Consider the following 13,829-nt stretch of genomic DNA (forward strand, 5'->3'; position numbering starts at 1 on the left):
TAGAGTAGTGTCCTTGTCTCTTACATGAATATTAACTATGTATCCCTGTAACTCCTGATGCCTAGAGGAGTGGCCTTGTTCTTGTCTCCTCAGGTCTGGTGTGGTGTACCTGTTATTGTCGGCTGCTGGCAGTGGCCTCCTCTTCACCATCCTGGTCTGGTTCACCTCCCACACCTGGATCTACCTCAACCACAAGTAAGAAACTATTACTTGTAACATACTCCAAGTAGAATTAATTATATTATCAGTGAATGGAAATCAACTTCATTAGTGGACATATTGTTTGTACAGCAGAACTGAGCCTGGAAATATTGGTTCATGTGTTTGTTCACCCAGAGCTGAACCTGGGTCCTGCGAAGAGCGTGACCCATTTTTGCCGGGTCGAGGGTCAAGGGGAGGGACCCTCACCTCCCTAGGGGGTCCGGGGTACTCCAGGCCGCGCCACTCCCACACGCCGCCCCAGACGCCGCCCTTCCCGGGAACCTTGTGAGTACCGTTAGTCCCAGTCATCTTGTCACCACACAAAGGTTTGCAGCTAGGCCGTATGTTGTAATATGTATGCATTTCAATTAGCACTTGTGACTTGTGTAAGGAAAAAATGCTGGAAGTTATGCCTTTTAGAATCACCAAGCCACAAGTGCTACTCAAGCCAAACTAGAATTACACCAGCAACAGCTTCTGTCACGTGTCCTGTGTCTTGTGAAGATGAGTTGCGGCCTTGTGACCACCTAACATGGCCTAAAACTGCTTTACTTAACATTGTGGAGATGGTATGTTCATCAGTTTGTGCATGTCTTTCCAATTAATATTAATATATTAGGAACTGAAGTACTTCGGAAGATTGTTGAAGGTTCCTCCCCAGTGCAGTGGTTAGCATCCTTGACTACAAATTTGAGGGCCTGGGTTCGAATCCTGGCCTGGGCAGTTGGCATGCAGACCACCCAACTGTTCATCCTTTCTTTTGGGATGGTCAGTAGATGGGTACCTGAGGAAATCTGGGGAAAGTCAACTGTCAACACTGTTGGGTTAAAGGGTTCTCTTTCACCGCAGGCTTAAAGGGACAACAGGTCAGAGATGAGCACTGCCGTCACATGCAGAGATAGTGTATGCTCTCAAATTTACCTTTACCTTTTATAAAAATTAACTCTTGTCAGAATAAAGATTGGTAAATAATTTTAAATTTGTCAATAGTTCATCTTTATACTTCAATTCAATATTCCAGTAATATTTTTTTATGCTTGAGTAGTGTAGGCAATTCCATCAGTTCTATAGGAAACAATGGTCACCATATGACCGCATTTTTGTTTAACCTCTAACTTGTTTCTTATGATAGTGTGGAGGGCAGTGTTGTTGGCAACTTTTCAATAATCATCATTCAGTTATAGCAACCATAGGCAGCTTAGCATAATCCCCAACTTTGCCTCACCTATAAGAACATGTTGCTGAAGAAAAAATTATTGATTGGACCCTTTTTCCCTGCAAGAGAAAATATTTGAGGTGCATAGTGTAAAAGGGGGGACGTGCCATTTTTATAGTTTTGAGCATATTGTGCTTTAAAGTGACTCCCAGACTTTACACACACGCCCCACACCAACCAAGTTTGACAGAAAATTCACGCAACTGTGTCGCTTTAAGGTTGCTTTATCCTTATCTTGCCTTTCCACACAATGCAGCAATTCGCCTGCCAGATGCAACCAAAAACAAAATACTAAGTTAATTGGTTTGGTCGCCCCTTTTGCACTAAACACCTCATATGATGAAGAGAATGTGTTATTCTCAGAAGAACAACATGACTGAAGCTGTTGCCATAATATGAGTATTGGTTTTGTCAATTGCTGGAGCAGACTTTGATTCAAAAGACACTAATCATCTGGACAGATTACTACAAAACTACAGCAAAAGAAACATTAATGAGAGGAACTTTATGCCTGTAGCACAAATTGCCTTGTGACCCTTCCTAACTTGGGTAAAAGGTTTGTCCCCTTTACTAATTACTTTTTGAACATAACTAACTATCCTTTGGAAGTGTTTATTTGCCCAGTTATTAGTGATTTTTATTTCACCTGAGAGCCATCACTTGAAATTATCATTGACTACGTAAAGCTTGACTTTGCCAGACTGAAAAAATGCCATTGACTTTTTCATTCTTATTTCACGCACGAAACATCACCTGAAAATACTGTTGAATTATTTGACTATTAATTTCATCCATGAAACATCATTTGAAAATACTATAATTTAACATTTGATTTCTCCCATGAAATAGCATTTGGAAATACTGTGACTATTTAATATTTAATTTCTCCCATGAAACATCACCTGAAAATACTATTGATTATTTAATTTTCCCTCTCCCACTCCGCAAACCTCGGTGGATTCTCTGCGTAAGTTTCCACTTGTCTGATACTAATGCAAGGGAATATATGTACTAAAGTAATCTGTGTCCTGGAATGCACATGATCCACCCCACCACATGCTTTGGTCACTCTAAAACCCCTGCATGTTGTGTTCCCTTTACTGCCTACTTGTCAGAGTCACAAGAACTCAGTATCAAAATTTTCACACCTCATTTTATGAACCTCTTCGTAAACATGGAATGCTTCTTATGATGGTTTTCCCTATAAGACATTTCTAGCTTATATCAAACCATGTTGATGAAAATTTCCCCCAGAGATTTTATCAATTCACTGTTCTTCGTAAACATGGAATGCTTCTCAGGATGTTTTGCTGTGCTGCCTTCTCATATAACAATCACTGTCAAATAATCCTTGCATATATAAAGTCATGTTTATCAAAACCTTCATACCCCATGTTCTCAATTTATTTTTCTTCTGCTCATGTTTTGCTGTACTTCCTTCTTACTAAATGATCACTGTAAGCCACCGTATCTCTTGCTTATATAAAGTCACGTTGATCAGAACCTCCACACTATTATTTCATCAGCTTCATGTTCTTTGCAAACGTGGAATGCCTCTGATCATGTGTTGCTGTGCTGCCCTTTTATTGAAGGACTCACTCTAGGACAATCTGGAGCTTATACAAAGTCATGTTCTCACAACTTCTCAGCTGGTAATGACCTCTTTGGATAGTATGTTGATGTACACGCTATCTGAAGGAACGTTGTTCTTGTTGTTTACTGCAGGTTGATTATGCTATCCAGTGATTATTGCTCTTATAATCAAATTTGTTTGTAAGTGTTTCTGGACAATCTAGTATTACATACAGAGCAATAGAGCAGCAAACATAGGCATATATTTGTGCCTTATTGAACTTTGAGGAGAGCATAATATATTTATTTTTATGCCACAAACATATTTTCCTTTTATATATCACAATAACAAGATACAAAGGGCCACTTATATAGTTCAGCCCAGTGGCCTTACAAGTGTCCCAGCCAAACAACTCTCCTGGCTTGCTTGGTCTTTTGCAAAGCACCTCAGACTGCAGCCTTTCTTGTGCAATACTCCAAGCTTATCATCTCCCTAGCCACACAATACAAGAGTCTTTTGTAGAGTCTTTGGCTCTTTTGTAAGAAACCAAACTGGCTCAGAGAGTGGCTTGGTTTGTGCATTTGTGTAGCCGCTGTGTTGAGCTGTGGAAGTGTTCCCAAATGTTGCTGTGAACGGGTAAGATAGTTATAGCTGTTGCCACGTGTCTGTGTCCTCTGCCTGTCTCTGCCTAGCCTGCCAGACACGGTGGGTGATGATGATGCATTTTGAATGAATAGACATAGCCACTCATATGTTGTATAGCAATGCCATGTCTGCTAACCAACATTGCAGAAATGGTCGGCTCTACCATAGTGACGGGATGGGAAGTATGGGAGGAGGCAGTGGGTCCGCCCCCACCACAGTAAGTACAATGGGCAGAGGGGACAACCACCACCACCACAACCACCACCACCATTCTCATAGTCACTCTCTGGGCCCCAACCATGGCCAGTACGCCACCCTCTCCAAGCAGTGCAAGACTCTCGAATCATCTGACTTCTACTAAAGGACGCTGGGCACCCCGCTAACTGCATGGTTCTCCTCACAGTGTTTTGTAGTGTCCCTTGGTTGGTTCTCCTAACATGCAGAAAACATTAAACAGTTCTAATAATGCTGTTTGTAGATTGTTCAGTGTCAGCATGTGGTGAAGTACAAGTGTATGGTTTATTTTGTACCGGAGATGTCTGGCCATGTCATCTATGGAGCAGTTAGTGTCTCTGTACCACTCAAGCTGTTCTGAGGCAGCAACAAGGACAGTATCGTCTGCAGGCTGACCACAGCTGTGAGGGGAACTGCTTCTTGGATGAAACATGCTATTGCCATTTGTTATTCCAATTCCAGTGTCGCTGTAGTGTTGTTGTTTGGTGTCTTTCCTCGCCATCACTCACTCATCTTTGAAAAAATTTCATGTCAGTGTAATTTGTGTCCACCTATGATCATTTTGCTGCATGCTTCCCATTATTAACATTTTGTATGCCTGGACGTTCAAATCCTTCCCATGGTAACACTCATGCTATCAGTGTTGCTTTGCCTGGACATACAGTGGAATGTATTGAATAATCAGTTATTACATGATTTCGAAGAGTTTGGAAAGAAAAATTCTTAGCTCACTTTGATGAAATAAATGATAAGAAGCATTTTATCTCTCCATCATTGCAATGCTTCAGTAATGATATGGAATAGTCAGCCTGCACATCTGGAGGGATGGAAAAGTAATATTCTACTGTATTTTTCTTTGTTGTTTCTTTTCTAAGAAGTAACATAAACCACGTCAATATTTGTTGCCATGGTGCACTGTAGAGGTAAATCTGCCAGTGTCTTTATTGTTTGACCAGTTGACAGACTGTATTAAACCTTTTTCCTCTTCATGTTTGTACATACTCCATAGATATTGTTTTGTTTAATAAATGTTATTATTTATTGAGCACTTTGGGACCAACTGTTTGGGAACTTGGTCATGTTGGCACAACTTGTAATGCAACCTCAAACAATTACTTCCAACCCTTGACATTATTTGCAACTATTATTAAGGAAAGATGATTTATGTGTATGTGGTCACAGGTGTTTTTTTCTGCGCAAACATTATGAAGTGTTTGCATTTTCATACACATTTCTTTCACACAATTTATTATACCAATGAGCTAAAATGTGTTGGGTGTATACAAGGATATTCTTTGTTATACTTAATATTTTATTGTGTTGTTCACCATCACCTTCACGTTAAATTTTAGGTGACTGCAAATGCTTGGAGATTATCATTACAGTGAAGAATATGTTATGGTTTGCTTTTGTTGCTACTCCAAAGTGTTCATACTTAATCCTTTCACCATTGTGTAAATAACAAGCCACTGAGTATGTTTTCCAGTCTGCACACACCATCCAGGAAAACAAAACTGCTCTGGAAATGTGTGTGTACATATAAAAATGAGATTGTGTAAAAATCAAGTATGGTACACTGTTTTGTCAACAGTTTAGTTTATGCCATAGCTCAGTAATCCAGAGTGTTTTCCCCCTGACGTGAATGAATACTAGCTGGAATGGTGCATACAGAATGGCAGCCATCCTCTGTGCGCTACCACCACCATTGTATTTTACACCATAGCCCTGAAGCAGCCATGTCCCTGGAGGCACAGGAATAACTAATGCTCTTGTGAAGAAAAACAGAAGTACTATTAGGACTCCACTAGGTTTTGCAGTTGCTTAGTGACCATATTCTTTTCCCCTCATTAAAGGAGTCAGACCAAGGGCAAAGCATTTATATATAATAGGCACAATATTTATACTATTAATGAATCTCATCTATATTTCATACAGAGAGCTGTACATGAAGGTGGTATACCTGTATCAAGGCAGTTCACTTGTATTACATTCATTTCTCTATGGTGTCTAAGCACAGTGGAGTGTGTTCATCCTTTTTGTAACGTTGAACTTGCCACTGCACTGACTGCTATCTATTGCCACCCTTGCAAACAAACTGTCTTAAGTCATTTTGGGGCCATTTTCAGATTATTGGCTAAATTATTTTTCATCGTGTGATGGTACACCTTTTGGTATAACTGCCTTTACCATTTTTGGGTGTGTGTTCTAATAGTTGCCTTAACCTTTCAGTCTATCACAAATTGACTGGAAAATGAAAGTTTATTTTGAAAAATAGAAGAAATGACTTAGGCAATTAGTTTATAAAGGTGATGAAATGGCTTTGTTAGGGCAAGGGAGGCAGGCCAAGCACAAGGCTCAATATTGAGAGGAAATTCTCACAACACGCTGCTCTTTTAAACAGAATGCACAAAGACAGATGAAGGAGAGTGATCAGTTGGATTGGAGTCATGTCATGGTCCTCCCCTCCTCTCTCCTCTGTTATTCAAGGGTTGATAATCTAAGTTGTCTGGTGTCACTAAGCACAGTTGGATGGATGGATGTGCACAAGGTGGAGTAAATTTATTCTTTTTGTGACATGACACCATTGTACTCACTGGCATTTACTTATCCCGATATCATTATATTTTTACGTCAAGGAGGGCAGGCTAAGGGCAGTATGCACTCTTAAGAGGAAAGGCCTGCCTGCCAATCACTGTTCCTACACAAGAATATAGAAGATGCCAAAAACAGCTACCCTATGAGTCAAGGTCAGAGTGGTGTCTTGATGCTCCCCTCTCTCCTCTATTGTTAAAGGGTTGATATTCTAAGTTTTTATTGTTCATAGCCATGGAGGATGGACGTACACCCCGTGGAGTATGTTAATTCCTTCAGCCACACTTGACTTGCCATCACGCGGACTGATATCTATTTGTGAAGGCTTGGTACTCTTAAGTTGTCCATTGCTTTGCGTTTTTGTCACTCACAACATTCTTTTTAACATTGCTTGGCAGTAATGTACACATGATAAACAAAACTATTGGTTTATGTCCCTCACTAGCAAAAGCTCCCAACACTTAAGATAGTAAGACATTGATAGTCTTGCATTCATGACGATGGTGAATATTTTATTATCTGCTGTCTCCCTTTCCTCATTTGCCCTTAACAGGCAGGCAGATAGGCATACCAACACTCCTGGGACCCCTAAAGGTGCACTGACCAATTGTCAACCCTGGAACACCACTGGCCTGATACTTTTCTTTATCAAGTGTATGTGGCAGTGGCGGATGTCCTACAACATTAATTTAGACACAAATGTTAGTGAGCATTCAGTGAATATTTGTAGGTAATATATGTGGTTGACAGACTTCCTCAGCTAAATTTTTTCATTGGTTATGCTGTACATAGTTAATTAAGGATACGATTATTATGCTGGAAGAAATGTTGGGGTTTAGTCTTGCATCAAAAGCTCAAATTATTTAGTGATCACTAAATTAAAACCATTCTTTCTAATGTAAATAAATAATTTTAAGATCATTATTATTATTATTATTATTATTATTATTATTATTATTATTATTATTATTATTATTATTATTATTATTATTATTATTATTATTATTATTATTATTATTATTGTTTTCATAATGGTGAAAGGAATCTTAGAGATTATTCTATCAAAAAGCTCAAATTATTTAACTAAGTGCCATAGACTATTTGAGTTGTATCTTAATAACTGTTAACTTGTTTCAGTATGAAATTAATCTAGTCATATGTGTTGAGTATAGAAGTGGAATTAGTTGGCAGCCTAGTTAGTCATGTACAGTGGAGACTAGTGACAACTTATTCCTGAACCAGGTGTTCCCAAAGGCTTGTGTGCTTGGAGCAGCCAGTCAGGCTCCTGGCAGCAGTTTGGTTCCAGACAGTGAATGTGTAGGATGTGACTTATGACTGAGTCCTAACACGTTCGCAGGCAGCATTGCACATCAGATCCAATTCAATGAATCAAATCTTCGGCCAAAGCATTCATGTAGTCTTAGTGTTTTCAAACATAAGGTATGGTCACCAATTCATATGTATCATTCCAGTTACTGTATACACTCATGCCAGATTTCATTGTAATGGTTCAAGATTCTAGGGACCCTGAAGGCCTCAAGCCATGAAGCACTCCATTCCTCAGCTCTTGAAAGTCTGGCCTCAATGTCCTTATCTGTGCCCAAGGCATTACACAATCCCTTGTAAAGGTCACCCTCTCCAAGGCTATGATACTTTGGATTGTGAAAAATTTCAACCTCCTAGAAAAGGCCTCGCTAAATATAGCCATAAAAGATGGCTAAAAAGGCAGATTTGTACCCCAGTATGTATAAAGATGTTCATAGAGCAGAAAAACAGCTTGAAAATTGAGCTGAGGCATGACAGTGATTTATAGCCAGAATATAGATTGGTGAATATTCTTTGCTTTGACAATTGCATTCATTTTCATAGTTCAGCTCAATATTGCAGAATATTTTTTATCCTGATCTTAGTACTAAGTGGAATGGTGCAGACAGACTTGTGGGCATAGCCTCTATCTTCTGCAGCATTTAGTTTGCAGTTTGTTCAAGGCCAGTGGGGATTCCAATATTCATAGAATAAAAAGGATATTGAGATTTTCAACAAGCCTGCAAGATGATGTAACTCGACCCTCAGCTAAACGTTTTATGGGTTGCTTTGTGGCATTTATGATTTCGGCGCCTCGTGTGTGTGGCGCCCACTCTGTACATTACCTTTGCGAGGGGAAGTGGTTGTATATACGAACTTTGTATCCCAGGTGGAAAATTGAAGCATTGTAGTTTTGTATTGTGAAACTGAAACTGTAAATAACTTCCTAGTGTCCACATTGACAGACAGTATTACATAGACTAATAATGTAACAAGCAAAGAAACAAGGCATGTACTGAGCTGTAACAGGGTTGTGTTTGTGAACTGTCCTTCACACTGAGGAAGAGAGAAAAACTGGAAACATCCAATGCTGAGCTACAACTTGTGGGCAAGATACAGAAAGGTTTAATGGAGGTGCTGCTCTGTTGGCATCTAGTCTGCATTAGTCATGAGCGCCAAGGAGCGGAAAAAGTCACCCTGAAAAAATGCTGAGACGAGGGAATGCCGTGAGTGTGTGAAGACATCCTGCAGTGATGAATGTTTGTTTGCCAGGCCAGATGCTCCCTTCCAGGCAGGACTCATGGCAGGAGAAGCTTCTACTTTGGAACACTGAGCTGAGGTATGAAAAGGAAATGGTCTCAGTAAAGTATGGCTGTCCATCTTTATTTTGAAAGTAGTCAATTTGTCTTATGTACTTGAGCTCAACTTTCCAGAGTATATTAATTTATTTCCCCTACTTTGAGTGCTGGCTGGAGTGGTGCACATGACTTGGTGCACACAGCCCACGCACATCTTCAGGGGGACACGTAATGACTCAGTCAATCCCTTTCTAGATAAAGAAATGTATATATTTAGTATTTTTTTTATACACACCTACTTACTTAAGCAGGAGTCAGCCTGAAAGTATATATATATTTCATGTAAATGATTGAATGCTTGAAAGTTTGTGAATGGCCAGGATACTTTGTTGTATGTACGTAATACCATTAGTAGTCAGTGTCGTAGTTGAAGTCATGCCTATGATAATCGTTATATGTTTGTTCCCATGTTTCCCTTTCGCTCTGCATGTCACGGACGGAAGCCACAAGAGGCGTAACAGCATGAAAAAATTACAGTTCTTTTCTTTGTCAATTTGATCTTTTCTGTAGCAAGGATAGTTTTGTTGAGTAGCTTTCTTGCATTAAATAAATACAAGTCAAGATGTGACATGATAGAAGCTTAGAGTGATGTCTGTATACATAGAATTTTCTGGTACATACAAACATAACCATTTTAATTTATCTTAACTAACTTTCTTGTGGCTGAGTCCTCCCAATTTTGCTGTAGATTGTGTACTCCAGAATCCTGACCAAATATGGATTAATTTATATATATGTTGAGTATTTGAACCAAAGGAAAACATTCTCGCATATGAATAGAGTTAGAAAGAAGGAAAGAAAAGCTGTAAGTAAACTCTAGTGTGTGGGAGAGACCTATCCGTGAAGAGGCCGAGCCGTGGTCACCGGCAGCCAATAGTCAGCCCCTGAGCACCGCCGCCTCCCTTGTCCTTGATCCAGAGTAACGGGGCTCACTTACCTCACCATTAACCTCATCATCAACCTCATCATCACTTGCTCTCATTGGTTCAGGAACAGTTCAAGCAAGACTAAATTGCAACATTGCCTGCAACATGCTGGTCCATGTCAAAGAAGGCAAAAGACAGTGATCAAATTGAGTTCCAACTGTGTCTTGATATTCCCCCCTCGTTTATTCTTCAGTAAAGGAAGCAGCTCAAAGGCTTCGAGAGAATGTATTAATGGCCTTAAAATTAAACGATTTCATGGTTGAGGAAATCTGCTATATCAGAGGGGAGCAAGAAGTGTAACCAACCAATGAAAAGCCCAAGAAGGGGGTGGTGCATAGGGACTAGACCTTTGGCAGTGCTAATTGTGGTGAGGTAGTGGTGAGTGGAGGGGTGATGACTGGCAAGGGAGATGATGAGTGGTGATGACTGGCAGGGGAGGTGATGAGTGGTGATGACTGGCAGTGGAGGTGATGAGTGGTGATGACTGGCAGGGTAAGTGATGAGTGGAGTGGTGTGGAGTGGTGATGCCTTGTAGAATCCTTTAAATTTCAGTTTGGCCTTCACTCTCTGGGGGGCCAAAACATGATGACGTCCAGTAATTTAACATTGCACTCGGAGGCCAATAAAAGCATATGCACAACACCAATTTGTACGCGCCATTCCAGTCAGTACTCGCATCAGGAAAAGAACAATTACATACTCTGGAAAATGGAGTTGTAGCACATTATTATCATTATTATTACAGTATTATTATTATTATTATTATTATTATTATTATTATTATTATTATTATTATTATTATTATTATTATTATTATTATTATTATTATTATTATTGAGATCCATGAAAGGGCATCAAAATAAAATAAAAAGTTGATAAAGACCCATACATAGTCCCCTCAATGTGCAGACAGGGATATAAAAAAGAGACATTGACACTAATGTAAGGAGAAGAATCAAAAGAAGAAAAGAAATTACAAAAACAATGCCTAGTGAGTTAAGCATCTTGATGGACTATTAGTGAAGGGAAGAATGTTAATTAATCTTCATTTGATAGGAGTCCAGTTCTGTCTATGTGTCTCAGCTCAGTTTTCCATAGTAAAGTTTTTCTTTGTGATATGTTTGGTCACTGATTGGAATGATATGTGTGAATTAGAATACATACTCTGTGATTAGTCGTCAAAAACATATGATCTTCAGTATTGTTCTGAAGAGCCTCGCTGCAAGTAAAGTCTGATAATCAGGTTTATTTCCCACAGTGCCAAAGGCATTATTAATTAATTTGTTCAATGCAAGGTGAGATCATGTCATGCTCAATGTTGGAATATCTTCTTTTCTTTGATGTTTTCTCATGTTCTTGATGTATTGTAATGTAGGACAAAACTTCCTTTAAGAATTCCAAACTAGCAGCAAAGATCTGTACTGATATGCTTTATGAATTGCATTCCTGCCTGAAAAATTAAGGCAGACTTTAGGGTTTAAATTTTGAGTCACATCAACTTGTGTTTGCCAAGAAAGATTTTACTTCCAGGTCCTGCGTAGCTAAAGAGTATGAGACAGGTGCCAGTCAAAACATGTACATTTTTAGTCCACTAGAGTCTTGAGTCTTGTCAGGGGCTGAGGCAAGCCAGGAATGGAGACTGAGGCTGAGCCATGCATGGTGTGTACCTTACTGACTCTGTATGTCTGTCTCTGCCTCCACAACACACACACACATGCACACACAATATATATATATATATATATATATATATATATATATATATATATATATATATATATATATATATATATATATATATATATATATATATATATATATATATATACATACATATGCTGTAAAAGCTTGATTTAGTGGAATACTACTTGGTGGGATAATTTTATTCCCCTCTTGCCATGTAAGTTAGTGGAAAAATTCCACTAAATTGAGAGCATTTCTGCAAATTGCCGCCGTCGCCGCCGGGCTCCATGTGGAGTGTCAGTCTGTTGTCGTTTGCCGCCACCAGGACTCCCTCACACTTTAGCGTTTTTAGTGCTTTTAGGTGTGTTTTACACATGAATTCTGTACTAAGTGCTGTACTGTGCAGTTGATATGTTACTGGATGATCCCTATTTTCAGTGTAAGATAACATACAACAACACAGTAGGCAAAGTGTTAGGGGGCTGTGGGGGCCGGAAAAAGCATTCTCTCGATTTAGCGGAAAATTAAATTTTGTGAACTGGTGCTTGGCTGCATTAATTTACTAAATCAAGCTTCTACAGCAGGGCTACTCAACTGGTGGCCCTCGGTCTGAATCCAGACTTCTGAATATTGTAGCAGGACCCCAGGCTCCAGGAGGAGAAAAATGTAATTAAATAACATGAAGGTCCAGGCGATGAATTCTTGCAGGTGAATTTCCTCAGCTGACTGTAGGCCCTACAGTCAGTCAAGGAAATTCACTTACAAGAATCTATCGCCAAGACCCTAATGTTACATTAATTACATTTTTCTCCTCCTGGAGCTTTGGGTCCAGCTACAGTATTTATCTGGACCTCTGCATACATTTGAACTTGTCTAACTGGACCCTTACTCATAATAATTGAGTAGCCCTGTTCTACAGTGTATGATTACATTTCTGTCTTGTACGAGTCGAAGATCCAATTATTTATTTCATTTTTTAATTTTTAAAAATTTTGGTTGTGTAGAAAACGTTTACGATAAGGACATTAACAAATTTTGGCAGGGTTGGATGAAGTCACAATTATGTTAAGACGAGGACTTGAAAACTGTCGATTCATACAAAGCCTTTCTTTGTACATTGATGGCACAGATGTCTGCACAGCTGTGGTGGTGCATTGGTGACCATTAATTAACACCTTTTTTTGAGGTGTGTTGGCACAAGGCAGGCCTTGGTGTGGTGTGCGTGGTGCCTTGCTGGTAACCATCAACATCTGTCCTTAAAGCAGCAGTGGTGTGTTGACACAACTGAACTGACATTCTGCTAAATCTGGATCTGGATACATGATGATTAAAACTTTCCTTTGGAGCATCAGTGGTGTGGTGACACAGGACTCACTGGTGACTGTTAACACCTGTCCTTGGAACATTGATGAGTGTATCAGCATGGCAGTGGTGAAATGCTGTAAACCACTGATGAACACCTTTCCTTGGAGCATTATTGGTGTGGCGGCCCAGCTTACAGTATCAACGCCAGGCTGTCCAACACCTCCCTTTGGAGCATCAGTGGTGTGCCAGCTCAACCCTGTGATCAGAAGTATCCCTGGTTTGTGTGGTGACTCACTGATGACCACAGATGACTGACAACTTCCTGAACTGCACCTTGTCAGGACTTTTGTTGTGTTGGTTGGAGGTCGGGGCAGCCGCCAGTCACCCTCCAAGTGTTGGCCCAAGCTAAAGTGTTTTGTTCACACCTTGAGGCAAACATTCCATTATTTCTCAACAGCAAACACAATGTATAAAGCTCAATGTGCAATTTACATAGTGTGTTTCCAAATGTTTTATAATTAAATTCATTAGAAAATAAAGACATATTACTGTATGATGAAGATTTTGTCTATCCGCCAATTTGTAATGTCGTCTGGTTTTGTGGAGACTGTGTAGGATTTTAGGACGTTAAGTGAACTGTAGGATTGCAGGCATTTAGTTGAACTGTAGAACTAAATCTTGGAGTGACTGCATTATTATCATTGGCATTATTGTTATTACTATTGAATATTATCATTATTATTATTTTATTATTATTATTATTATTATTATTATTATTATTATTATTATTA

The 13,829-nt window shown here is 39.3% G+C and overlaps 1 protein-coding gene across 2 annotated transcripts in view; it reads left to right on the top strand.

Moving 5' to 3' along the window:
- LOC126999797 (protein tweety-2-like) overlaps positions 1 to 13,591 on the top strand; it is a 39,326-nt gene extending 25,735 nt beyond the window's left edge. The window contains exons 10-12 of one of the 2 annotated variants that reach the window (XM_050862747.1): positions 94 to 195; positions 337 to 486; positions 3,783 to 13,591. In XM_050862747.1, coding sequence (XP_050718704.1) covers positions 94 to 195; positions 337 to 486; positions 3,783 to 3,996 — 466 coding nt within the window. In that variant the 3' untranslated portion in view covers positions 3,997 to 13,591. The remainder of the gene's footprint in view (positions 1 to 93; positions 196 to 336; positions 487 to 3,782) is intronic. The other variant, XM_050862758.1, reaches the window with a different exon arrangement.
- The last annotated feature ends 238 nt before the right edge of the window (positions 13,592 to 13,829 follow it).

Source organism: Eriocheir sinensis, chromosome 2, assembly GCF_024679095.1.
Source record: "Eriocheir sinensis breed Jianghai 21 chromosome 2, ASM2467909v1, whole genome shotgun sequence".
NCBI classification, from domain to species: Eukaryota; Metazoa; Arthropoda; class Malacostraca; order Decapoda; family Varunidae; genus Eriocheir; species Eriocheir sinensis.